Source organism: Patagioenas fasciata (assembly GCF_037038585.1).
Source record: "Patagioenas fasciata isolate bPatFas1 chromosome 6 unlocalized genomic scaffold, bPatFas1.hap1 SUPER_6_unloc_2, whole genome shotgun sequence".
Classification (NCBI taxonomy): domain Eukaryota; kingdom Metazoa; phylum Chordata; class Aves; order Columbiformes; family Columbidae; genus Patagioenas; species Patagioenas fasciata.
The window spans coordinates 1,005,001-1,027,970 of record NW_027288504.1 but is presented as its reverse complement, the minus strand read 5'-3'; the positions used below and the strand labels follow the sequence as shown (position 1 = coordinate 1,027,970).

Genomic DNA, 22,970 nt, shown 5'->3' with positions numbered 1-22,970 from the left:
CCCCTGTGAAACGTCCATGAAATGTCACAACAGCCCGTTGAGCTCCCGGTGTCCGTGGCTTTGGGCTCCGTCTGTTCCGTGGCCGCTCTGGACAGCACAGGCGTCGTTCCGTGGGGTCACGGGCACCAAACCCAGCTTGGGTGAGAACCAAGAGGGTGCCCTCGTGTTCAGGCCCAAAGCGCCATCTGTAGCATCTGCCCGTCCTTTGAGTGCCCAGAGCCTCCTCCTTGGGGCCAAATCCTCATGTTTAGGGTCCCAACGTGTCTTTCATCACCCACGGCCTCTGTTCAGAGCCCACAGATTCATTTTTAGGTGGAGCTCGTTGCCTGGCAACAACCACCCAGAAGTCTATGGGGAGCCAGTGGACCCAGGACAGCCAATCACATTTGAGGAGGCGAGGCAAGTCAAGTGATTGATATGTAACGAGCCAATCAAGCTTTGAGGTCTGCAGGAAAGGTAGGAAGAGGTGAATGAACTGGGCAGCGTTTAGGGGCGGGTTGTGCTGGCTGTGCCAATCACGCGTGGTAGGAGTGAAGCACACGGATGATTGACAAGTGGCCTGACCAATCACTGGATGGGAGGAGCTGGGGGAAATCCTGGACAGCCAATCAGAGGAAACATCACCTCAGGGCAGGGTGGGCCCCAAACCAGGGCAGAGTGACAGCCCAGGCAGCCAATCCCAGGCAGTATCACCTCAGGGCGGGAGACTGACAGCCCTCCCAACCAATGGTGGTGAGGAGTGATGAGAGCAGAAGGCGGCTCCGCGGGCGCCCAGGCCGAGCTCTGACATGGCGCACGTCAGGCTGCCCCGAGCTCCAGCAGCCCCGGCCCAACCCTGGGGCCCCTTCCTCTCTGCCACCCTCCCCGTCCCTCCCGTCCCCCCAGCCGCCCCCCTGTTCCAGACCCCGCGTCTCCGTGGCACCACCCGCTCACACAGTCAGGATCCCGGGCCGTGCCGCTGGAATGCAGCCGGGGCCATCCGGCTAATCGCCACCGCCGCCGACCGCGTCCAACCATCGTGGCCCTGCTGTACCGTGGGCCACAGCCCCCGCCGTGGGGCAGAGGCCCTGCCAGACCCAGCACCCGCCATCCTGACAGGGCCTGAAGAGGGCCCAGCATCGAAGAAGCTCCATCTCTGCTCTCTCACGCATGGTGGGAAATGCCCCGTGGCACTGGTTCCAGCAGTGGAAGCAGAGCCGCTGGCAGCGCAGAGCCCAACCCATCTGGGCTGCTGAATCATGGAGATATTGCTGCCCGCTGGAGAACCTGCCTGTGAGAGTTTGCCACGGAGAACCCACGTGCCCGAGAGTCGGTCCAGTGAAGAACCCGATCGAACAACCAGCAGGGGGATCGAGCTGCCCAGGTTGAAGTGGCTGAGATAGATTTGCATGGGCAAGATGAAGGTGAATTATTGGTGGCCCATTGGGCCCACGATGCCCCAGGTCACCGAGGAAGGGATGCAACATATACACGGGCTCATGGTTGAGGGGTGGACTCGACCACAGATGCTGCTGTTCAGGTTATTCACCACTGTGAAACATGCGCTACGATCAAGCAAGACAAGCGGTCAAAGCCTGTGTGGTATGGGGGCGATGACTGGAGTGTCTGTATCACAGCGCCACAAACCTGCCACGGCAAGCGCTCTGTGCTTACAATGGTGGAAGCCACCACTTGATAGCTGGAAACATGCACTGTGCCCCACGGCACCGCCCGCAGCACTGTCCTGGGCCTTGAACAGCAAGTTCTGTGGCGATGCGGTGTCGCTGGGGAGTAATTTAGGATTCTGCTCAGTGCAGAACAACACTTGGATTTCTTAAAGACAAGTGAAACTTCAAGAATTCAGTGGCAGGTTCACTCTATTATTTACTCCATGGGGGAAATACGCCAAGCCAAATGCTGCTGGCCTTCTCTGCAGGTGCCTGTACCCGGTCACGGAGCAAACTGCCAGGATTCTTGCCTCCCTGAAAACCGTTCGCACTGGGGTCCATGCTTAAAGCTCCAGTGGCAAACTTCTCTGATTCCACGTGGGCTTTGTTGTGTTGAGCTGTAGACATCGTTTATTGTCCATAACCTTGCAGGTGCTGTTTTGCCTGGACGCAAATTCCTTTCTTCTCAGCAAAGTGCAATATAGGCCTTATCTTGAAAGTGTTCAGTGTAGTTTGTAGTTGCTTTTGGTAGATATGAGCAGAAGTTTACAGCTTAAAATTTTAGCAAATCCAGCCTACCAAGTAACATGAAGCAAAGAGTATATTAAAAATCATACAACCTTATGTCCGTAAATAATTGATTATATTTAGTGTGCATCTACTTAAGGTAAATGATTACTATTAAACTTAAATTGGGCTCATCCATTGACCTCTGAGTAGTAAAACCCTTGCCACACAGCTCACTTATTTAGCTGGGAGAGCTCAAAGCGGGCTCCTCCAGGCTGTCGCATTTATGGAGTGAAGTGGTTGATTCGTAGTCAAATTGCACACAGCAGGAAAAGTCTGCATGAGACTCCCTGTGCTCACAAGTTCCCGGCATTCAGTTGCCGTTCTGCTTCCTTGTGGGTCTCCTGGCAGGAGTTCTTGGCCTGGTTACGGCTCAGCCCCTTCCCTCCTCTGCATTCTGGACCAAAGTGCTGCGGGTTTGGCTGGGGGTGATTGGGGGGTCAAGTGCATCTGCCACACATGGCAACCCAGAAAGAACTGAGCCAGCCAACGGGATCCTTTCCGCAACATCCTCATAGACACCTGGAGCAAGGAGCGTGGCATTGAGTGTGTCTGTGACACCCCCATCGTGCACCAGCCGCTGGGAACATGGAGCGGTGCAGCAGACTGTTCAAGACTCTGCTCAGAGTGGGATGGGTGATGAACTTTTAGAAACCGGGATGGAAATTTAGCAGCCAGGTGCCCAGGGCTGAGCTGGCCTGTGCCTCCCAAGGGGACATCCTGACCCTCCCCACCCAGGCACAGGGTCACAGTGGGGCCCTTTGTGACCTCACTTGGTGACACCCACTGCCCCGCATGTGATCAGTGAAGCTGTGTCCCCAGCCCACACTGTCCGACAAGACGGTGACGGGACAGGGTGCGAGCACGGAGCTAGCGAGAGCCCCGAGAGTAGCCCACGTCTGTCAGAGAATCAGAGAATTTTTTGGGTTGGAAGAGACACTTGAGATCATCAAGTCCAACCACAACCCAGCTCTAGCTGCCCCTGGCAGACTCGGAGCAAGGAGCTCCTGAGCTCAGCTCACGTCTTTCCCCAACGAGGAGCACACGAGCACAGCCCACACCTTTCACCGCTGCCTCTGGCAGAGCTGCAGCACCGAGGAGTTTTGAGGAAGCGTCCGCCTTCCCCATCCATAGTCCTTCCGTTTGTCTGCAAAATGGCAGAGAGGCCCCCCATCCAACCTAGGCTGGCCTGGCAGGAGGAGGTTGGGGCTCCCCAGGAGGTCAGATCTCCACCAGAGCCCAACCAGGTGGATGTGGTCCAGCCACTGCAGATCGGTGAGTGAGGGGCCCTGATTGTCTGGGCGGGGTGGGGCCCAGCGATCGCTCTCTGTTCCACACCCAGATCACGCTTCCCCTCACGCTGGCAGGGGGTTCCATGGCTGGTGGGCATGATGCTGCCTGAAATCCAGGGCTGCTCCGAGCTGGGAGCCGGCCCCAGCACAGCTTCTGCGGGCAGAGGGGACCCAGCTCCTGCTGCAGGGCACGGGCAGCGAGAGGCAGCTGGGCGGGCAGGAGGCACCGTGCTGCGGGACGGGGACCTTTCCTGCCCGTCTGAAGCGAGTTCCTCACCCACTGCACTGGGGGCTTTCCCCATCCTGCCTGGCTCCAGCATCTCAGCCCGTCTGCTGGGCACCCTCCAGCCCTGACACGCACGTGGAGACTGTGCCGGGGCAGCGGGCACCGGGATGGACGTGGGGCAGAGCTCCTTCCTCTGCTCTCTCCTGCCTGCAAACCCTCTCTGCAGCCCTCCCTGCTCTCCTCCTTTATTAGATGCTGGCTGGTTACCTGTCTACCAATTTGAAAGGAGACGCGTGGAGTCCATCGTGTCCTTCGTCAGCAGCCCAGAAAAGGTAACCGTGGCCGTTTGGAGGGCGGCTGAGCCGGTGTCTGCTGACAGGGGCTCTGCTGCGGGGCTGCTGGAGGGAGCTGGCTGGGCAGAGCTGCTGCTCCCAGGTCTCCAGTTGTCACTGGATCCCCATGCTGTGGTGCCACTGGCTCTGTGTCCCCATCTCACACTCCCTGTTTGTCTCTCTGTCCCCTGGCTGCCAGGAGGAGAGTCAGAAGATTCCATTTCTTCAGAACATTTGTGACCTGTGCTACAAAAGCAAGCACCACGGACTCCCACAGGGCCTAGATCTCTTCTGCCAGAGATACGAGCTGGCAGAGAATATCAAGGTGAGGGGACACCTGGCGTCTCTGGGGAAGGGGGCGATGCCCCCGGCACCCTGTGAGGACAGCGTTGGGCAGGGCCAGGGGCTGGTGGCACTGGGTGCTGGTGGCACTGGGTGCTGGCAGCTGCCAGGTCCCATCCCAGCTGTGTTCTGCAGGTGCTGCTGGAAGAGGAGCCCAGAAACAAAGTGCGCACGGCGGTGCGGTGGAACGCCATGCTTGCCATTGCCGAATTGAGGTACCTGCCCATCCCTCCCGCGGACCCCTGCACAAGATCTCAAGGCACTGCTCCAAATACTAAAGTGTGACTGGCTCCTCTCTCGCTGCAGCGCGGTGGAGAGGGCGCTGGAGGGCAAGGAGGCAAGCCTCCTCCAAGCCTGCTTCTCTAGTGTCTTCTTGCTTCCTCCAGAAGAGAAAATGCAGGATATGGGCCGTTATCTCTTCTTAAAAGTAAGTGCTTGGTGAACTACAGGAGCCCACAGTCCCTCTGGCTGCTCCCTGTTCACCCCGTGCTAATATATAACCAGAGATACAAGGCAGGGTTGGTCTCAGCTCTGCTTTCACACCCTCGTGCCTTCGTCCGCTGCCAGTTGTCCTGGCCACATCCAGTGCCAATTGCTGCTCTGCCAAGAGCAGATTATTTGCCCCTGAGTCTCTCCCAGGCCCAGCAAATCAGCACAGGAGTTGCCTCTTGGCACTGAGAGTTCAGATCAGTCCCCCGTGTGTGAAATAGATGGCAGGAAACACGGCCAAAACTCGTTGTCTTCTTGCAGGCCATGGAAGCCATGGACAACATGCTGCAGGCATTGGTGCTCGGCTCTTCAGCCTCCAGAGTCAGCGAGCTGCTCCAGAATATCTTCCAGGTCTGGCGTGTGCAAAGAGTGGGCTTCACAAGGGCTGTTCCTCACTCTGGAGGTGACAGTGCCACCTGTGCCGTGCAGAGAGCGCTGCCGGGAGGGTGCCCACCTCCCCGGGGAGCCAGGGGCTGCCCGCCAGGCTCTTCCGCAGCGCAGTGGCCACAGAGGGTGGCATCTGCCTTCCTGCCTGGCCACGGGGCTGGCCCGGGGCGTTTGTCCCAAGCCTGCGAGGAGTCCTAGGGCAGGAACCCCACTACAGGCTTTGCTCGAGAACAGAGTCCAGCCCAGGAGTTTGGCGGTGCTGCTTCTGCTGGAGTGCTGGCTGCTCCCAGGGCTCACAGCAGCTTCTCTCTTCCCAGATGCTCTTGACATACACCAGCTCTGAGAGAGAATGTGTGCAGGAAAGGGCTGTGGGGAGGATAGAGAAGATGAGCTCTGTGCTATTCAGACATCCCACGCTGGCGGTAAGGAGCCAGGCACCCTCCAGCCGGGCCGTCTCCCCATCCCTGCACCCCAGAGCGGCCTGCAGCTCTCCCCACGCGGGGCTGCTGCCCAGGCAGCTGCTTTGGGAGCTGTGGCCGGCACGGGCCTGCAGAGCCCTGACGGCCCACCGAGCCAGCCCTGGACACGCGCTTGGGTTCAGGGCTTTGGCACCAGTATTCCAGCAGCAGCCCCAGTCCCGCTGGCCGCCAGCAAGCCCTGGTTCACGGCAGGGCCAGCACCCTGTGCCCATGAGTCCAACCCTCCTCCCTCACCCCGGGCCTCTCTTCTCATCCTCCCTGTGCAGCCACTGCCGCCCCTGCTGCCAGTTTTGCTGCGGGCTCTGCCACCAGCACCGTCGGGCATCTCTGCAGGGCTGCTGGCACTGCCTGGCTAAGCAGCAGCATCAGGGCGCTCGGTGTGACTTGGCTTCACTTCCTTCCTTTCTTTCCTTTCTCCCATAGTCCTGCGCGAGACACCTCAGAACTTCTGAGAGGACAGACATCGTCCTTGTGTTCATCGAGGCGATGAGAGATGCCAGCATCTTTGACAAGAAGCGGGCAACAGACTTGCTGGACATGGTCATGGAATTCCCTGACTTCTGGCTGGTGGATGTAAGTGGCCTGTGGCTGGATTGCCCTGCCAGGCTGGATTGCCCTGCCCTTCAGCCCTGTCAGGCCTTGTTCCTCCCTCCATCCCTCCCCCGCAAGCCCTGGTGTCTCAGGAATCTGAAGCCACACGAAGGTGGCAGAGAGGGATGGAAGGGGCAGCTGAGGAAGTGGCTGCACTCCAGTGGCAGCACCATCCTGACCTATGTCTCCTCCAGCTGCCAAAGATCATGAGATGCATCCACAAAAACCTGGACAGCATCAGCACAGCACCAGCCCGGCAGAGCGTGGCGTCCCTGCTTCTCCTCATGGCTGACAGGAGACCTGGGGAGGTGCTCACAACGCTGCTGAGGATCGCTCCACCAGGAGACAGGTACTGGCCCCAGAAGCCATGAGGGCTTGTTCCCTGTGGGGAGAGGGGCACAGAGCCAAGGAATCCTGCAGGACACCCCCGAGGAGCAGGACCCTCCATCCCACCACGCTTTCCAGCGCTGGGGATCAGCCAGGCCCGCAGCAGCCACAGCTGAGCGAGCCAGCCCTGAGCCCCCCACGCTCTGCCAGCCCCACAGGAGCACCAGCTCAGCCTCTGCTGCTGCCCAGGGCATCCAACCACCCTGCAGCGCTGAGCCCGGACACGCTGCTGTGGCCCAGGCTGCCCTGCTGACAGAGCGCTCTCCTGCAGGACTGCCCTGGACATGTGGGACATGATGATCTCCACACCCCAGCCTCTGAAGAAGATCTTAAAGAACTTGCGTGAAAGACTCCTGGTCATAGACTCCACGTTTCCCGGAGGCATCATCAGTGGGTCAGAAAGAGCTGACATGGTGAGCAGGACAGCATCAAGAGGAGCAATGTTGGCAGCTGGGGCTGGGGCATTGGGGGAGGCGGTGGCTTGGCCTTGGCTGGGGGTCAGGCAGTGGCTGACAGCTCCAAATGCCCTCCCTACCGTGCTGGGGCCTGATGGCTGCCTGGGGAGCTTTCCAGGCACGGAGTATCTCCAAGACATCTGCCCACGGGGGCCTGTGGGAAAAGGGGCGGCTGAGCAGGGCACAGGGAGTCATTGCTTTTCTTCCCTCCCTGCCCTGGCCCTGCTCTCCTGTATCTCCGTGGCTGTGCCCATGGCCACCACCTGCCAGGAGGCTGCCACAGAGATTCCTGTGCCACCACCTGCCACGGAGCTGGACAAGAGGCTGGTGCTCAGTGACCGGCTTTTTTTGCCAGGGTGGTCTTTGACCCTTTCACAAAAACGAAACTGTTTTTCATACAGGCAAGAAAAATACAGTCCCTCCTGCCACAAGTTGTGGGGTTGCTCGACTACGGCAACACAGAAATGAAAAGGAAAGTCCTGGCGTTCTTCCGCAGCGTGATGGGACATCTGAAGAGGGAAGAGGCCAGACCCGCTGTCGAGCAGCTGGAGGAAAAGCTCCTGCCCCTCTTTGACGATGTAAGGCTGATGACGGAGCCTGAGCCCTGCGGGTGGGCAGCCTGCAGTGCCAGCTGCCCTTCGGCCCAGCCCCGTGGGCAGCACTGGGAGCAGGCTCTGCTCCCCTGGGCTCTCGTGGGATGGCTTCTGGGCTTTGCAGCCCAGCACAGCTCCCTGCTGCACAACCTGACCATGGAGCATCTCCCCTCATGTCAGCCCCGATACTGCCCCTGCTCACCATGGGCAGAGAGCTGCTGGGATTGAAGTCCGCCTTTCTTCCTTTCTCCCAGGAGTCCAGCCAGCTGCGAGAGCTCTCCATCCGCCTCTTCCGAGAGTGGGTGCAGTCCGTGATGGCGCACGACAAGAAGAGGATGAAGAGCTACGTGCACCGTGCGCTGCTCCCCCTCTTCTTTCGTTTGAGCGACCAGAGCAACAACGTGGCCAAGGTACAGATCTCCACGCTGAGCACTGAGGCACAGAAGGGTGTGCTGGCAGCACACGGGTGGCCTGGGCACCAGGGGACAGGGCTGCTGGCAACTGGCAGCTTCCTCCAGCCCATAGGAAGGGTCCCTACAGACCCAGCACGAGTAGCAGTAGAGAAGCTGCCATGGCCATTTCCACCACCTGCCATACCTGGTCCCACAGGGCTCAGCAGCAGCCCGTGGCCACCGAGGCCTAAACAGGCGCATCCCTACGGGCTCCTCAGCTGTCCCTGCAGGCGCTGGGTCTCGAGCTTTGAGCCTCAGTCCCTGTCCCCCAGGGCTGTGCACAAGAGAGCCCCAGATGTTTGGGCCAGGGCAAGTCGCTGGCCCCAAAGGGCAGGTGTTCCAGGAACAAAGCCAAGAACAGGGGGACACCAGGTCTCCTTACGCAGATGGTGGGTGCCATGTCCCATCTTCTGCTGTCCCGCAGGCCGCCAGGGAAGCCCTCCTTGGCGCAGCAGAGCTCCTGGAATGGAAACAGCTCCAACACCTGGTGCGGACTCGGCAGACATGGAGGACTGGAGAGAGCTTGGTGAGAACAGCTAAGGCCCAGGCTGGCTGAGGGCTGCCCCACATGTCTGGGCTCTGTGCTCTGCAGATGTGCCTCGCCCGCCCTGCTGCAGCCCCGAGCTGCACCCTTGTTCCCTGTCCTCAAGAACAGAGCCCCCAAGGGCTCTCCCCTCTGCCCCATGCCTGGCGGGAAGGAGGGCGCTCAGCACCCTTGGGACCACTCTGCCTGTGTCTGTCTCTCAGCCTCAGCCCCACAGGGCTCCTGGCTGGGGGGCAGGAGAGGCCTGCGGGGAAAGGGGAACCTGGGTTACTGGGAGGAGGGACTGGTCCAGCCAGCTCGGGGTGGGGTGCAGACAATGACATGCTCACACCTTTGTGCCCTCTCCAGGTGGAGCAGGACAGGAGCAGGGCTCAAGAATTCTTGAGTCAGAGCCTGCCATACTTGAGGGATACTCAGGCCAGCTTGCGAGAGGCGGCCGTGAGGTTCATCGGTGAGTCACAGCCCCCGGGTCCCTCTTTCAGCAGCCTGACCCCAGTCCCCGCCGCTGCCCAGGCGCAAGGAGCAGCCCTGTGGCTGCCAGAGCCCCGGCCGCCCCGTGCAGGGCCTTGGCCTCCCCTCCCAGCCCTGCCCACGTGGGTGGCCTTGGTGGCCGCCTTGCTCAGTCTCGCTATGTCAGCTCTGGGCTATCCCCTGGGGCCAGCTCTGGTGAGGGGGAGGCAACAGGGGTCTGACGGAACTCTGTGCTCAGGGCTGGCTGCGCGGCCCCTGAGGGACCGAAGGGAGGAGGAGAAGCTGGCTGAGATCTGCAGTGGTGAGTAGGAAGCTTGCTCAGGAGGGGATGCCTGGGGGTCTCTGCAGATGTGGGAGATCATCTGGGCTCTGCTCCTTTCTGTTGCAGCCCTTCAGCCCTTGGAGAAGGACAGTAAACCCTCCACCCGCTCCCTCGCTACTCAGACCATCCTCATCCTGAGCAGTCCAAGGGAGCAGCCACGATCGCGATGGTCCCTGCAGGCCCTGTGCTGCTGGCGTCGCTGACCCAGGTGGAGGAGCAGCTCTCCTTGCGGAAAAACGGCTGCATTTTAATAAAGAGCCCTTCTTGAAGCTGGGTTGGATGTCTGCCTTTCCCAAGGACCCCAGAACCTCTCTGATTGCTGTGGCACTTTTGAGAGCACAGCCCGGCATCATGGGCAAGGGTGACAGAGCAGACAGGAGCACTTGCAATGAGGACAGCTGAGACGAATCTCACTGGGCCAGTGGGGTTTGTTCCTGGAGTCACACACAGGCAGGGCACTGTTGTGAACTCGCAGAACCCAAGGGACCGGGCTGGGGGTGTTGGAGGGACAGGACTGCATGGGATACAAGTGAGGGGTAAAGAATTCAAGGGGAGGGGACACGGGGAATTCAGGTGAGGTTGTTGGTGGGGGCAGGAGGAAGAGGACAGCAGAGGAACAAAACGCGGGGATCAGGAAAGTGTTTGGGAGGGGGTGTTCAAGGAGGGGGATCTGGGGGCACTACCGCAGTGGACAGGGTGAAAGGCAAAGGACGGAGTGGAAAGATGGAAAGAAAGGCATTGGCATCCATCAAAGGGAGAGCATTTGGGGACCCTCTATAGGACACAGAGGAGATCCTGAGGAGGAGATACCTGAGGGGTCTTAAAGGATGGAATGGGGAGGCCCAAAGAAGAGGGGTGTGGGGGCACCAAGACAAGAAACCGGTGGGGCCCTCACTGGAGCCTCACCTGCGCATCCTCTGGGGTGCACAGCAAGATGGTGAAGAGCAGGGCCACACTGAGCACTGTGACCTTCATCTTCCTCTGCGGTGCAGCGAGTCCTGGGTGATGCCAGAAAAGGTGAGGGCACCTTTATCCCTCCCAGGACGACTCCTTGCCCCTCCCCACGCCTCCAGCCCCCAGGGCAAAGCTTGGCAGAGACACCCGCCCTGGCAACCCAGCCTTGGCCCAGAGTCACTCCCGCCTTGAGCACTGATCCAGCTGCCTTCCCTGGCATCAGTGCCGCTTCCTGCATGGGGCAGCTGCACGGGGAAGGGCCCAGGCATCCACAGTGGTGAGGGGGGACAGCAGTGTGTCCCTGACAGCCAGACACCCTATGGTGATGACCCACTGCTCCAACTCGAAACCATCCTGCAACAACCCCAAAAGCCTGATCCCCCCACCTCCCAGTGCCTCTCACCTCCCAGCACCACCATCTCCCAGTGCCCCTCAACTCCCAGGCCAGTCTTTCCCTATGGAACCCCCCCTAGAGATGACACCAGCCTCAAATCTGGGGTCTCTAAGCACAATTATCTGTGAGCCCTTTCCAGCCCCTTAAATAAATGAGGGGCTGGGAGTCACTCCTCTTCTTGGGGCACCAGGGACCCCAGGATTAGGGAACTCTGGGAGGTGGGAGGACAGCTGGGGCAATGTGGACAGCTGGTGACTGGGATCCTCAGTCACTGGTGGCGCTGCCAATGGGGAGCACTGGTGAATCCTGGGCTCTGGGAGAGGAGGGCTGGGCTTGGGGGAAGTGCTGGGGTGGTGTCAGTGCCCAGCTCCAGCCCACCCCATTTCCCTTGCACCGCCAGCCCCCAACTGGTCCAGTCTGCAGCCACAGCTGAGAACAGAGCAGAGGGAACATCCCCTGCCCTGGCTCTCACCTGTCCCTGTCCGGGGTCACTGTGCCCTCCCAGACAACCTGGGTCCCGCCCTGTAGAGCTGATCCCACATGGTGGGTCCCAGTGTCCCTGTCCCCAACAAGGCTCTGGCTCCAGCCCTGTCCCTTTCTGGGACTTGGCCACAGTTCACCAAAGGCCCTTGTCCCCACCGAGTGTCCCTTCAATGCCCCCATCCTCGGCCCAGGCCAGCGCTGTCCCTGAGCAGGACGTGGCCATCCAGAGGGACGTGATGAAGCGGGCGCTTGTTCCCAGGCAGCCGCTCGGAGCTCATTGCAGGACGGAGCTCCCCTGGCACGAGGAGGGATGTTTGCTCCCACAGCGGCTCTGATAAGCTCTGTTTGCCCGGGGCCCACGGCACAAGAAGCCCGTTCACCAAGATCGGTGCCTCATAGAGTGACCGATCAGGGGATCCAGGGCAGTTAAAGCAGCCTGGAAGCCTGGGCTCCTCCAGCCCTGGCAGCGGGCAGAGCCCACAGAGAAGGGCAGTGCTGGGGCAGCGGGGAGGAGCAGGTCCTGGGGCACCCGCACGCCTGGGGCTCCCTGGCTGCCCTGGGCACAGGCTGGAGCCCAGAGGCCGGGGGGTCCCAGGGGAGCAGCTGGACAGCTGGGGTGCCGCTCTGCTTCGGGACAGCCTGGGGAGTCCTGCCGGAGTGGGGCTCAGAGCAGCTGGGGAATGGAGCTGTGTCCCCAGGGGCACGGCCTCCCCTGCCCTCTCCCCCACCCGCCTCGCAGCTCTCCCTGGCTTTTTGCGGGGCGCGGGGTTCCCTTCACTGCACCCCTGGCCCAAACATCCCCATCCTGGGGGCCCTGGTCAGCATCCTCTGGGCACTGTGGGGCAGTGTGACAGCGGGGGAATCAATGGGTTTATAACTCCAATCTCAGTGGCTGCTGCCTGGGCGACCTGGATGTTGAGCGGTTTCCAGCACCAGTCTGTGCTCACTGACTGGAGCAGAAAAGGGATCTCAGATTCCCAAGACCCGATTTCTGTCCCCTGCAGAGCTGGCAGCCCTTCAGGGACATACCTGTGTTTGCTTTGATATTCTTCAGTGGCTGACTCTGGGCTGTGTGAGCATCTCCATGATGTACTTTTACAACCATGTTCTCCGTACAGACAGCAACACCTTGCCACAGTTCAGCAGCCTCTTGGAAAGTAAATGTGGAAAAGCAAGATGTGTGGTTCCAGCCATCTGGATGATAAAGGAAGATCAATACTAACATGACCATCTGGACAGTCAAAGACATAATACTAACATAATAACATATAAAGGGCCTTGGACAGATTACTTTGAAGTACGTTTCTCATAACTGTAAAAAGTTATAGCCCAGACTCGTGAGAATGGCATCTCAGGCTGGATAACCGCCCCCAAGTGCATGGCATGTGTGAATGTCCTTGGGCCTGGTCTGTGAACGAGTGGGAACGTAACTGAAATAAACATCACATGACTTTAGTGTGTTTTTAATAACAATTATTGGAAAAACATCTTATGTACCATCTTAGTCCAGGCCCATATCTGTCCCCCAAGGAATGTATTTTGGTGTTGGGGCAGGGGAGGAGCACAGACAGGCAGCCCGGACCCCTGGGTCCTCTGCCCTGCTCGGGGAGGGGAGGTCGTTCCCTGTATGATGGGCCCAGCACTCCTGGGCTCACAGGAGATGTCACCCCCTCCAGAAGCCATCTGCTGTTCACAAGGCCACCAGTGCAGCAAGTCAACATTTATTTGATGCAACCAGTCTGTTAGAGCCAGTAATCCTGTGTAAAATCGATGCAAAATTACCACTGTGCTTAACTACAATGTGCCATGGAACAACCAGGCACTGACAAATCTCTCTGTTTTCCCTGGGAAATCACATTTGTGGCACTTTCACCCCCAAATCTCAGCAGCAGCGTTTGTTAACACCGGTTAACAGCTTTGGGTACCCAGAGCTGCCTTCAGCTCACGTGAAAACGTCTCCTCACGCCCAGTGTGAGCCCAAGAACGACGCCTCCCCAATGCCCAAACTGAGGAACCTCAAGCAGTGCCCCCTTCTCCAAGGGCTGCGTTACAATCTGTGACAGAAAGGGGCTTCCACAGCCTGGAAAAGCTCCACAAGGAACTGGAGATTCCTGGGTCTCAGAGTAATTCTAGAGCTCAAGTGGTGACAGCCATCAGCTCCAGCTCAGACAATACATGCCAACGCCCATCACTGACCCAAGAAGGCAGCTCTTCCTGTCCTGCCCAACGCCTTCAAATCCAGCACACTTTGTCCCTCCAACAGGAGGCAGCTGATCGATTTCTAACACCACTCTTCTCTGTCTACTTCGAGATGAACCAGACATACGTTATACAAGCAACCAAGTCCCCGCCTGGAAGCAGCGGAGCCTTTTGCCTTCTCCTTCCCACCCCACTTTGCAGGAGAAGGAAAACAAACGGCAGAAGAGACGCTGAGAAATTCAACCACCAAATGGAGAGGGAACCTTTGAGAGCGAGAAAACTTATCCGTACAATGGAGAGAGCTACGCTGAATGAATAACACTGAAAACGAACCCTTCTTGCAGGGTAAAGTGCACAGCAATTCAAGACCTGCTGAACAGACCCCTGCCATTCTCAGCAATAAACAACCCCCAAGGCTCAACCAGCCAGCCAGGGTCACTGCTCTAAATCCAAGCGCAGCTGCACCGACCTGAGCCAACACGGACACAGCTGCCTCCCTTGGCCCACACGAAGCTGCACAGGCCACGCGCTGCTCCAACAGGAACGTGCTGGGGACACCCGGGTTTCTCATGGCGGCCTCTGCGCTGTCACCTGCACAAAGCACCAAGAGACCGGCAGCTGTGGACTCAGCTCCGGGGGTTCCCGGGACCGGGGTCTCCAAGGGCCCGTTCGCACACGGATCCTTGTGCGCGCGCCCCCACCGCGGGCGCCTCTCCCGCCCCCATCCCGACCCGCCGCTCGCCCCCCCGGACCCGCCGCTCGCCCCCCCGGACCCGCCGCTCGCTCCCCCGGACCCGCTCAGCAGCCTCCGCTCGCCCCAGCCCTGTAGCCGGAAATTGCGTCACCGGGAGGGGCGAGCCGAGCGGCGCTGCCGGCAGGACCCCGACAGAGCTGTCCGATTATTCGCCTGACCCGCCAAATTTTTATACGAAATGTGAATGAGTTGAACAGTTATTAAAATAACAAAGTCTCTGGCAGCCGTGCCGTCATGGTTGCTCAGAGAGTGGAAAACCCCCTGAACTGCAGGTCAGCCTCAGCTCTCAGATGAGCTCCTCCCCGCCCTCCGCACCGCTGACCCCGCAGCACAAAGCGCGACCGGCGCGTCCCGCGGGCGGACTCGGTGTCCGCGCTCGTTCGTCGCCTCCTCGCTGGCTGCAGCGGGACTGAGGGGCTGTGGGTTCCAAACCTGCGGTTTGCTGCCCTTGCACAGAGGAGAAGGCTCGGCTGCTGAGAACAGGTTCCGTGTTAAACTCGGCTGAAGAGAAGTTTCTCCTCCTGGGATCTCAGAACAGCAGCAGCTCCAAGGAACTGACAGAGCATGGGCCGCGGGCATTTCTCAGTGTCTGTGCTGAGAGGTTTTATCTGGGCGTTGTTAATGCCAGAAAGAGGTGGAAAGATAGAGAGATAAAGATGAGGGGTCGTGCTGCACAGAGTTACAGCATTTTTGCAAATGAGGAACTGAAATACGTAGCTTACGCTTTTTCTATGGATAAACAACATTTAATCCAATTCCTTAACTGTATTCCTTGAACACGTGTTCGTTAGAGCACAAGCAAAACAGCACTGGGTGCACGGGCGATTCACTCTTTGTACTGGACATTCACATTAACAATGCTGATAGTGGTTACATCACCAATCCCGTGTCCATTTCAATTTCAATTTCAATTCCCCTGGTCCTTGGGTTACTCCACAGGTTCTTTCTCCCGTCCGTGGTCCTTTAACTCGAGAGCCGTGTGTCCACCCTTTCTCTGCAGTCCGAACGGCTGGTTCTGTAGTTAATAAGGCAAGAAAAGGTCCTTCCCATCGTGGGGTCAGAGTTTCCTCTTTCCAGGTTTTAATTAGTACTTTATCCCCAGGTTGTATTTTATGAATCGGAAACCCTAAAGGCAGAGTCTGATTTAAAATCTCTTTCTCCCTTCATTTAGTTCCTGCGACTATAAACTTCATATGCAATTTCAATTAGCTGAGCAATAGTTACATCCCTCAGCTCCTCCCTTTTGTAGTTTCTTACACTAATTTCAGACCCAGATCAGTCTGTGCGCAGAACAACACTGACTGCAACACAGCTAACCCAGAATTTCACATTCACATCACTTCCCCCTCTCATTTACTCTCATGTGTACAGATGCATCTGAACGGGGAGCGCGGTGGCACTTTAATAATGGAACCGGTTCTCATTTTGTAATTATCTCCCCGAACAAAATTCTTTTGCTACCAAATATAAACATGCGAAGTAAAAGGCTGAGCTCAGACACGCAAACCGCACGCCAAGCTCAAATATACAAACAGATCACAATTACATTCATTGAAGACAATATCTCGATTTTAGCCTTGCGCCTTTGGGCCGCTCGCTGCTCAGCTGGGTGGAGGCACCGCTGGGGCTCCTGACAAACAGGGCAGTGCGGCTGGAGCCCCATCGGCACCCGCCCCGCTGCTCCAGCGAGCTGGGCTGGGCAAGGCTTTGATTGGTGTCCATCTGGGTGATACAACTGTTATCCCAAAACCAGGGGTCTGTACTCGGTGTGCACACGGAAGAAAAGCCACATTTAGTACACCGAGATGAGACACAGCCTGTCAAAAGCAGCACGAAAAACACACGTTCTCACTGTTTTCCCTACACACTACACTGAATTATAAACAATGTAGCCTTGTATTAACTTTCCAAACATTAACATAATGTGTTTTCCAGTAAAACATAGGCTGTGTTGTAAATCCAAAGCGAGTAATGCCATGGTTTGCACAGTTCTGATGTGAATATTGGTGTTTGTGCCCAGCAACACATTGTATTTCATTGTGAATGCGCCAGAATATTTCCGGTCTGACTTTGTGTTGTACAGATAATGTCAGATTGGTTTTAGATCGTGTGGGTTCAAGGTTTGCACAGCTGAACGTGCTGCCGTGGTGTGCGTCTGTCTGTCCAGAGCCGGTAACGTGTATGTTTGTACAGCTTGTGTGTGATTTCTGTTTCTTGCAATAACAATTGTTTGGAGTGTGGTTTTTGCCATTTTCACATTGTATCACTCAGCTCTTGTTTTTCAATGCTTTTTTTTTTGCCTAATGGTTTTTGGAAAAGTTCTCAAAAACCACTGAGAAACCGTTCTTGTTAAACTTGGTGCTGTTTCTTACTTGTGAGTTGGGGCTTCAAAGAAATACCCAAACCAATACATTCCATATGTTTGGAAGACAGTTCTGTGCAGCTAAATGATTCCTTTTCTTGTCCTTAAATACTTGGGCATTTGTGCTAGAACTGTGTAACAGGAGTGATATTGTTGGGGCACCTCTGAGTGTAAGTTTGTCTTGGATAGATTGCCATGAATGTAGACACTGCTGCTCCACAAAGTGATGTTCTGAAGTTCTGCATTTGATCTTTTCACTTCATCTGATGAAGCAGTGGAGTTTAATCATTTGTCTGCAAATGAAACTCCCTAAAAGGCAGTGTACAGGGAACCTGCGGCAGGTAGCTCCTGATTCCCACCTGACTCCTCCAAAGGCCTCTCTTAAAAGTGAACAAAAGCCAACAAAAGCTGCGGCCCCTCCCTCCTGGGCCACTGCGGTGGGCGCCTCCCCTGAGACCACAGGAAGGTCCAGGCTCCTTGTCCTGAGTGGTCAGGGCATCGCTGGCAGGTGGCACCTGCTCGCCTGCTCACGGCCACTCTTGGGTGCCTTCATGGCCCAAAATCCCCGGGGATACCACAGGGCCACCCACTTTTTCCTCGCAGAGGGCACCAGTGCCCAGGAGGCCTGGACATAGAGGTGGGCAGGGAAATGGAGATAGGCTGGTGTCGAGGGTTAAGATTGCGGGGTGACAATCAAACCCTGCCAGATGTGTTGTCAACCTCCTCTCCCCGCCACTTTCCCCTTTTGCCCCTCCCTCTCCCCCCTTCCCACTCAGCACAGGTGATTGAGAGGGAAAGAAGGACAGAGAGAAGAGAGTTGGAAAAGTTAAAGATGTTTTACTAATGCTACTGATAAGAATAGAGAAAATAATACAAATATACAAAACCAATCTTGAAAGTCTCAGCAACTGCAGAGCCAGCACCCAAAGTCCTGGATTGGACTCTGTAGCCAACCGGAGCTGGATTCAGTCTCTCACTGGCCTCAGTTCGCAGGGACGAGCAGCAAGGTCCTCTCCTAATGTCGGCCATAAGCAGAAGGGAAGGAAAAAGGCAAAAGGGAAGGAAAAGGGACGAGATCCTCGTGATCTCCCGCTTTTATATGAAGTATTCACGTGAATGGAATGTTATACACAGTTGGTCATCAGTTTCTCGTTGCCCCTCTCGTGAGATGTCCATCCGTGCTTATCAATAAGTTTTCATTCCATTGCTACGTTTATGTCCTGGTTTTGTTAAAAACAAGTTTCTCTTTTAGTGAATTTGCCTGTCAGCTAAAGCCTTCATGTCAACTGCATTTTCCTGGAGAACCCAACACATGTTTTGGTTAAACCCAGCAAGGGAATGCAAACTTATTGATAAGCACGGATGGACATCTCGCGAGGGGGGCAATGAGAAAACTGATGACTGAGCGACTGACCAATGGTGAATAACATTCCGTTCACGTGAATACTTCATATAAAAGTGGGAGATCACGAGGATCTCGCCCCTTTTCCCTTTTCCCTTTCTTTCCTCATGGCCTTTTTCTTGTTTTGTTAACTACAGAACCAGCTGTTTGGAGGGCAGAGAAAAGATGGACACACGTCTCTCAAGCTAAAGGACCCCTGACAGAAGAAAGAACCTTGAAAGTATCTCAAGAACCGGGCAAACTGAAATTGAAGTTGACTCGGGGTTGTAAATGGACTGTGGTATAAGCATATCCACAAAGGGAACTTACCAACAGGATTGTGTAAGAAATGTCTAAGAATAGAAGATCAGGAAACCAGAGCTCGGTTGAGGATTCTAGTTGCCACTGGAAGAATAGAAAAAAAATAGCCAAGAATGGTGGGAGGTATTTACTGAAGGGGTGAATGGGAATTTAGAGAGTCCACCAGTGATGAAAAGAATAGAGTGCAGACAGAGAAATCAAATTCCGTGTTGCTCCTGTTGTTCCTAGGAAGTGAAGGCCAAGAGTTGGGAAACGATAATCGCCACGCTAACGACAAAAACAGGAAAGGCGGGGACACGGCCCTCGCTGCCGAGAAGATGACGAACTCGGCTGCCGGCTGCAACCTGCTCGGCCAGAGACCGTGGAAACCTGGACCTGATCCTCTTGCCAGGAGCGGTGACTTATTCTTCCCAACTTAGCCTGGCTAATCCCTGTACCAAGTGCTACGAGCGTGTGAGAATAGGAAGACTAACCCAGTATGTTCTAAATTATCACACTCGTATTAATTCTGGATGTTATGATAGAACAAAATTGGAGAAGTGTGAAATCCAAGGGCAGAAATCATGGGTAGCAACTAACCTAGAGAAAAGTGGACTCGGGGTAGGCTCTGCCTCCTGCCCTAGGGGAGAACAGAGGATCTGTTTCACACAAGCTGATAGGAGGGGTTATTCAGATGGAGGGGGAGTGCAAGACAAAACTTGAAACAGAGAGGAGTTTAATAAATGCCCCATAGGAGGAATGCAAACTTGGAAAGATGGTGAATGGCCTGCACAAAGAATATTTGAATACTATGATCCAGCCACATGGGCCCAAGATGTAAACTGGGGATCCCGTACCCCTATATATATGCTAAACCAAATTATTCGGTTGCAAGCAGTGGTTGAAATAATAAGCAACCAGACGGCTGAGGCACCGAATCTCATAGCGAGACAATTGTCTCAGACCAGAGCTGCAGTGTACCAAAATCAGGGAGCGTGAGATTGTCTTTTAGCTGAAGAGAGGGGGGCGTCTGTGGGAAACTGAATACTTCGGAGTGTTGTTTGGAAAGAGATAACGATGGGGAAGCCATAATGAAAATAGCAGAGGAGATAAAACGCGTTGCACATGTACCAGTACAGAAATGGAATTCTATACTTACTAGCCATTGGTGGGGTAACTTATTTGGGGGAGCCTGGTGGAAGAAAATAGGCTTCATGATAGTATGTGCATATCTGGGTTTACTGTTTGTGCCACGTATGACCCCGTGCTTTGTTCGGTTAATACATTCAGTAGTCCAAGCCATGCAAATCTCAGGCACGCCTATAGATCCTGAAATGGCAGCAAAAGGAACGGGGTATAAACTAATGATTTTAAAAGATAACACCAAACTGGACCTGGCCATCGCACTGGGAAGAAGAAACCCAAAAGGAAAGCGCTAGGAACTGCAGTGAGCGGGGTAACCACGCCAAAGAGCGCGAGCTCCCGCTGCAGCCCAACAGATGCCATTGCTGCCGGGGCACCAGCCACCCGGTCATCAGCTGCCCCAGAAGAGCAACACGAATGTTTTGTTCAACATGAGAATTTGTTTGTTCTTTCAGGGAGAAAGATAAGTCTTCTCCTGTCGAAGCAGCCTTCTTACTTGTGGTCCGAGAAAAGGTTAAATAGGGAATCATCACGTTAGTACAAGAATTTACTAACCTTCCCGAAAAGGGGGGAACTGACAGAGAGAACTAACTAACTAACTAACCCATTATGTTAAGAAAAAACAGAACCTCGTCGAATGCCAAGGTAAGAGGTTTTACAGCACCTAGATGTAAACTTGAGAAGACGATATAACAAAGATTTACAGCAAAAGGGGGAACCAGTCTGATTTCAATCGACTTGGCAGATTGGGTTCCAGTCCACTCAACATAATGAGCCAAAGGTAAAGAGGTCACTGTGACGAGGCTGAAGGAGCCTTCATCCAAAGACCCCTCCTCAAGACCACCAGATGGCACTGCGCAGGTGCAACAGGGAGGGGTCAAGGAGGAGACTATGGAAATGATCACCTGGGACTCATCTTAAGAAGAAGCGGGAAAGGTTATGAATATGTAGAGGCGTTCCTGGGGTCATTATGAATACGTAACACCTTACTGTATTTAAACACACCTCATATTGTTACAAGTTGCGCATGAACAGTGGAACGATCCCCCTTGCGCCCGACGTCGAAATAAACATACCTGCTTTATAACCTTGTGAGTTGGGAAGTTTTAAGACTTGACAGATTGTAAAGTTGTTTCCGCTCACCATCACGGCCAGCGAGTCCTGCAGCCCCGGCGCAGCTCTAAAGCGAGAAACAACAGATGTAGAAGGCAACCCCAGCTCCTGCAGCATCCTTTTCTTACTCCTGCAGTGATCACCGCCCTTTAAGGGGTGGGGAGGAGGAGGAGGAGATCCCTTCGGTACCTGCAGTCTGCTGGTTCACTGCTGGGGCGCAGTGCTAGGCACGGGAAATATGAAAATAAACCGGAGCAGCAGCGCTCCTGGGGCGGGGGGTGTTCCCTGCAGAGCATCCCCCCGGGAGCCGGGCCTCGGCTCAGCCCGACCCAAACCCGCCCCACGCCCACCCGGCGGAACCTCAGGAACCAGGGGACAAGTGACCCCAAGATGGGGGTGGCTGGGCAGAGAACGGGTTGCCTCTGGCTGGGAAAGGAGGGGTTGAGCTGAGGGTGAATGGGAGGTTTGGAAAAAGGGAAGGGGGATCCCTGGCAGGCAGCGAGGCTGGAGGGGGGATCCCGTCCCCTCACCCAGCCACGCGAGCTCCGCCAGGGGCTGGGGCGCCGCTCCCCGCGGCCGCCGTCCTGTCCGCGCGAGAGACCGCCCCGCCGCCATCTCTAGTGAGGGCACAGCGGCCGCGCTCTCCCCGCCCCGCGACAGACACCTCATCAGCCACTGCCCGAACGGCGCCGGTACCCGAGGAGGAGGACTCGAAGGACGTTAACTCCCCCTCCTCGGCGGGTGCACCGCCCGCTTCCCAAGAGCGGCTCCCAGAGCGACCAGCTCCCTTCCTCCCCGGCGGCACGGGGCACGGCCTCAGTGCGGCGGCTTCACTGCCCGCGCTGAAGATGGCGGCGCGACCGGAGCGGGAAAGCGTGAGGCGCTGCAGGCGTCAGGCCCGGCCCAGGAGCCCCCAGTCGCTCCTGCTCCCACGCACCCCCCCCCGTTTGCTTTACCGTGTATCGTATATAAATGCAGGGACAAGGAGCAGCGGCACGGAGCAGGCTGCTGGGTACGAGGTGTTCCCTCAGCACACACACCCACACCCCCCCGTTCCGGGCCGGGCCGGGCCGCTCCGCACGAAAGGGAAGGTGAGGGAAAAACAAAAAGTAAAGGCACAGAGGCGTCCTGGCTGAAGCCGAGCTGTGCTCATCTACCCTTTGAATGACAATTCCAAAGGCACATCCCCACTCACGAAAGCTGGCGGCTCCGCAGGCGTGACCAGAGCGCCCATCAACCGGAAGTGCCGGGCGCTTTGCTGCGGCTCCAAAGTGCTGCGACAGGGGGCTGTGGGCCCCCCGGGGCGGGGCGCGGACCTGCTGCGTCCCCCCAGTTCTGGGTCCCCCGACGCAGAGCAAAGTCGGGGAAGGCGGCTCGGTAGACGGGGGAGTCCGGCCCTTCCCCCCCCCCCCCTTTTTTTTTCCTTCGCCCGGGGGGGGGCGGGGGGGGTGTATATGCGGTGGGTATGGTGGGGGGGTGGGGCGCTGTATATACGGTGGGTATCGTGCGGGGGCTTGAGGGGGGGGGGGCTAGTGTGTCTGTGTGTGGGGGGGTATTGTGGGGGGGGCGGGGTGTATGCGGAGGGGGCGGTGTATATGCGGTGGGTATGGGGGGGGGTCTGTATATGCGGTGGGTATCGTGCGGGGGCTTGTTGGGGGGGGCTAGTGTGTGTGTGTGGGGGGGGTGTGTGTGCGGGGGGATATTGTGGGGTGGGGGGGGATATTGTGGGGGAAGGGGGGGGGCCAGTGTGGGGGAAGGGGGCGGCTGGTGTGTGTGAGACCGGGGCGAAGGGCGTTGAGGCGGGCAGTGTTAGGTCTTGATGTATTTAAATCCGGTCATGTATTCCAATTTCCCCGCGTGTTTTACATATTTTTTTAAAACTTTTATTTATTGTAATTTATTGAAATGTATCAGACGTTTCCGCCTCCGCTTGAGCCATTCCCGACGAGTCCCTGAAAAATGAAGGCCCGCGTGAACGCGTAACCAGCGCGTGATGAACGCGTTACCGGATCGATCGGCGTGTGTCCCCGCGCGCCCCCCCCCCCCTCCCCGAGAGAGCCGTGAAAAAAAAGGCACGCACACCCCGCCCGCTCCCCCTTTCTTCTTTATTCTCCCGTCTTCGGGTAGCCTTTTTTATTTTCCTTTTACTTTTTTGACTATTTATTTATTTATCTGTCAATTTTTTGGTTTTGTGTGTGTGTGTGTGGTTTTTTTGTTTGTTTTACGTCTTCGTTTTCTTTCACCGACCGTTCGTTTTTGGTTTGGTTTGGCTTGTAGACGTACGTATGCCTTTTCTCCAGCCGCCTTTTTTT

The 22,970-nt window shown here is 56.4% G+C and overlaps 2 protein-coding genes and 1 non-coding gene across 3 annotated transcripts in view; all 3 read right to left on the bottom strand.

Annotated features, from left to right (window-relative positions):
* Positions 1 to 22,970, bottom strand: part of LOC139825424 (procollagen galactosyltransferase 2-like) — a 162,200-nt gene that overhangs the window by 111,248 nt on the left and 27,982 nt on the right. The window lies entirely within an intron of this gene.
* The window catches only part of LOC139826599 (uncharacterized), a 19,107-nt gene continuing 2,137 nt past the window's right edge, over positions 6,001 to 22,970 (bottom strand). The window contains exons 4-7 of the mRNA XM_071802916.1: positions 20,622 to 20,725; positions 12,436 to 12,600; positions 10,482 to 10,573; positions 6,001 to 8,698 (exon numbers count right to left, since the gene is read on the bottom strand). Of these exons, the coding sequence (XP_071659017.1) occupies positions 8,453 to 8,698; positions 10,482 to 10,573; positions 12,436 to 12,600; positions 20,622 to 20,725 (607 nt within the window). The 3' untranslated portion in view covers positions 6,001 to 8,452. The remainder of the gene's footprint in view (positions 8,699 to 10,481; positions 10,574 to 12,435; positions 12,601 to 20,621; positions 20,726 to 22,970) is intronic.
* Positions 13,519 to 13,603, bottom strand: LOC136116232 (small nucleolar RNA SNORD45). The gene has a single exon (XR_010653390.1). It is a non-coding gene; the product is annotated as a small nucleolar RNA SNORD45 (small nucleolar RNA).